Genomic DNA, 3634 nt, shown 5'->3' on the forward strand with positions numbered 1-3634 from the left:
AAGGAGAGAAAAGGTGAGATATGCCACAAAATTGGTTAAAATGTTTGAAGCCCATGGTCCCAGGCATCTTACAGACATTGTCACGAGAGATGGAACATGGATTCCCTTAATAGAATTCAATCAAAACGTCTGAATCGCAGACGGATATATAAAAAAAGGAGACAGGTCTGTCGTTTTGGTTCCGAGATTTCAAAGAAGAAAGAAGCTTTTAACTATCTTTTTCATTAACAATAGCGGTCATCAGGTGGTTGGTATCATGCTATATAATACTACTATTACACCTTATGATGTGCAAAAGTAACTACCTCAGTTGAAAAATGCTGTTGATGAGCAAACACCAAAGATCGGATTCTCTTGAAAATTTTTTACCTTAGAATTGCCAAATTCTGTCTGACGTTTTTGGTGTTTTTGAGTAACTAAGACAATGAGATCCGAAACCAAATGTTCTATATCTGTTCATCAAAATCGTAAGACTATTCGGGGTCGTTATCAAGATATTCAAAGAGGTTTTTTTCCGAAAAATCTTGACATGCTGTAAAACTCATTTTTTGAAAAATGTCAGATGCCCCAAAACTACGTCCTGGGAGTAGATAGAACGTTGTAATTCTAAGGCAACGAAATATTCCTCCGCTGCAATTCAGCAGCCCACAAAGCAAGAGCCACAAACTCTGTGCATCTTGCCTATAGTCCTGATTTAGCTTCCTGTGACTTCCGGGTATTTCAAGCATAGAGCTACCAGAAGATGACCACTGCTGTGCCTTCCCGATGTGGCAGCAGAGGCTGAAATTGTGCGTGCATAGATCTAGTGGAGAAGAATATTTCAAGGGACTGTGAAAATATCAGGTCCAGAGTATCAACGAGTTTTTGAGATACTTCACAATTTCCATTACGTTTTGATCCACTCTCGTATTTACGTTGGCCATTCGTTTTCGGTTTTGGAAGGGACTGGGGGTGGGGAAGGGGTGTTGTTCTCCTTCTTCTTGTGAGCTACTATTTTGTATACAGTATTGAACAGAATCAAGGGTGAGCGGAAGGAGGTTTGTTTGTTTGTCTGTTTTTTTTGTTTGTTTTTTTTGGGGGGGCGGTGACAATGATATAAAACATGAAACCACCATATTATGAGTCCTGTGAGTTTTGCGTTGTGTTTTCTCTTGATTGGATAGACGTACATGACCGACTGGACTCACACAGGGAGTGGGGGTGGGGGTGGGAGAAGAGAGAGGGAGGGGGGGATAATTAAATATGGAAACACTTTGTACCATACTTGGTGTTGTTTGGCCTGAACTAGGTTGTCATTTGAGTACATGTCCTACTATACTGCACTCACACTGGGGAGTAGGGGTGGGGAGCGGGGTTGTTAGATATGGAAACACCATACGTTAGTACCATGCGTTTTGTATTGTTTTGTCTGGATTATATTGACATAATGTCCTTCTACTTCTAGACTCAAAAGGGGGGAGAGGGGAGGGAGTGGAGGTCTTTCACATGAGCGCACAGTACATCATTACCATGCTGGTTGTAGTCGAGTACAACATCGACTTGCATTAAATATAATATCCTTGATCAGACAGTGCGCACTGTCATGACTACCACTTCACTTTGCTCCTAATAAAAGCTTCTCTGCGAAGCGTGCGTGCGCACCATGGGCGCCCAAATGAAGGACAAAACACCAAGTTTCATGACAGTCGAGCTGCTGCCTTAGAATTACAAAGTTCTGACATTTTTGGCCGTTTTGAGTTACTTAGACAATGAAGTCAGAAATCAAATGTTCTATCTGTTTTATCAAAATCGTTAGGTTATTTTTGAAATCGTTATCAAGATGTTCAAAGAAATGCATTCTGAAAAGCTTGACAATAAGTGCAACGCAACACTCTTAAAGTCGTACTTCTTAAAACTAGGTACTGGGCAGGCAGAACTTTGTAATTCTAGGGTAGTCAAGTGAGCTCGGCATCTTACCTCCCCCCCCCCCTTTCCTGTCCTTTAGAGGACTCAACCAGAGTCAAATTTGTGCGCTCCATAGTGAGCCATGAACTGAAAATGCATCAGAGCTCTTGGTCTAGGATATCACATAAATACAAGCCTTTGACAAACACCCCGCTAGCACAAACGGTCGCTTTTAAGCACAAGGGGGCTATCCCGAAAAATGCTGTTTTGAGAAAACCGAAGGTAAAGATTTTACCCGTTGTTCAGTTTCTTTAAAAGACAAGGGGAGTTTTCTCTTTGACCAAACAAATATACATACCAATGAAACCAAACTTCTCCTTTAGGAAGGGCAATACCCACTTTTGGTGTAGGTCAAGATTTCTGGAAACCCCCGAAATCTGGGTGAGCCTGCTTGTTCTTAAAAGCGATCAAACATAATTACAACCATGCTTTAAGTAAGACTACATATCGAGCCTGCTGACAGCTCCCTAGCCGGAGCGCTGTGTGAATAGTTGTTTGTCATAAGAAAGAGAAAGCTTTTTGGGTTTTTTCCTTTCCACAATTTTTATTTTAATGAAAGTGTTGCCAAGACACCTGAACTGAAAGTACATAGTTTACTCTTTTAGTTTGACTCTGATACAGTTCCAAAGAATTTTATTTCATAGTTTGTTTTCGTTCTTTTGAAATTGTGCAGTTTGTTTGAATACATTTGGTTCCTTTAGCTCTTTTAAAAGTGCGCCTGTAAGTTTGAATATATTATCTAGTTCTTTCAGTTCTTTTACAATTGTGTCGTTTTGTATAAGTATATCAGGTTCTTTAAGTTCTTTTAAAATTGCGCGATTAGTTTTAGCTATAAGCTGTGAGCAGGCTCTCAAAGTCTATTGTTAGTTCTACTCATGCACCTGTAGAATTGACAAGGGTGGAGGCCTGCGCACCGTTGTAAGTCTTTCCTGTAGACGGGGCGCCTGTAGCTTTGTCGCACGGGTACTGGGTGGGTCACGTGACGAGCTTGTGTGCACATGTGACGTCTGGGGATAGATGTAAACGTTCAAAGATTAAATTGGAGGATGGAAGAAAAGATGTGTATGTGTGTGTATGTGTGTGTGTGTTTGTGTGTGTGTTTGTGTTGGTGTGTCTTTGTGTGTGTATGTGGGTTGTGTGTGTATGTGTGTATGTGTGTGTGTGTGTGTTAGGGGAGGATGAGGGGGGAGTGGGTAGAGTTGAAACAGAGAAGACAGTGCAAAGAGAGGAAGTTGGAAATAGAGCGTAGAGAAGGTGGAGGGAGGGGGAGTGAGGAAGAGTTCAAGTAAAGTAATAGTAAGGAGACATAGTAGTTATATTATTTTCTGATGATGATGACGATGATGAGGATGGGGTTTTCTTTGTCTCCTTAATGGGCATGGTGGACTCGCCGAAGAAATCTTCGAGCGAGAGCAAGGCTCTTTTTTGGCTCCATTGTCATTATACTCAGAGGCACATAGCCTTTGCGATTTGTACTCACCGCTCCTTTAAATGTTGAGACATTTATGTACGCACTTTAGTTTTTATAGCCTGTGCATATCTAGATTTTTGCCAGTTATTTTTGTGAATGTTCGTGAGGTAGCCCGTTGAGGGCACAACCTTGAACTGTGTATAATATATTATATTTTCTGGAAACACAACAAGGTCTTAACTGTTTTAATACCTTCTTTATACAATGATGATGATGATG

General features: G+C 40.9%; 1 protein-coding gene across 1 annotated transcript in view; it reads right to left on the minus strand.

Moving 5' to 3' along the window:
• Positions 1 to 3634, minus strand: part of LOC106013429 (epidermal growth factor-like protein 7) — a gene marked incomplete in the record, with an annotated part of 47026 nt that overhangs the window by 14039 nt on the left and 29353 nt on the right. Inside the window, 1 exon segment of the mRNA XM_035972871.1 lies at positions 2858 to 2952. Within this exon segment, the coding sequence (XP_035828764.1) occupies positions 2858 to 2952 (95 nt within the window).

The sequence above is a fragment of the Aplysia californica genome, unplaced genomic scaffold (assembly GCF_000002075.1).
Source record: "Aplysia californica isolate F4 #8 unplaced genomic scaffold, AplCal3.0 scaffold00883, whole genome shotgun sequence".
In the NCBI taxonomy this organism is placed as follows: domain Eukaryota; kingdom Metazoa; phylum Mollusca; class Gastropoda; order Aplysiida; family Aplysiidae; genus Aplysia; species Aplysia californica.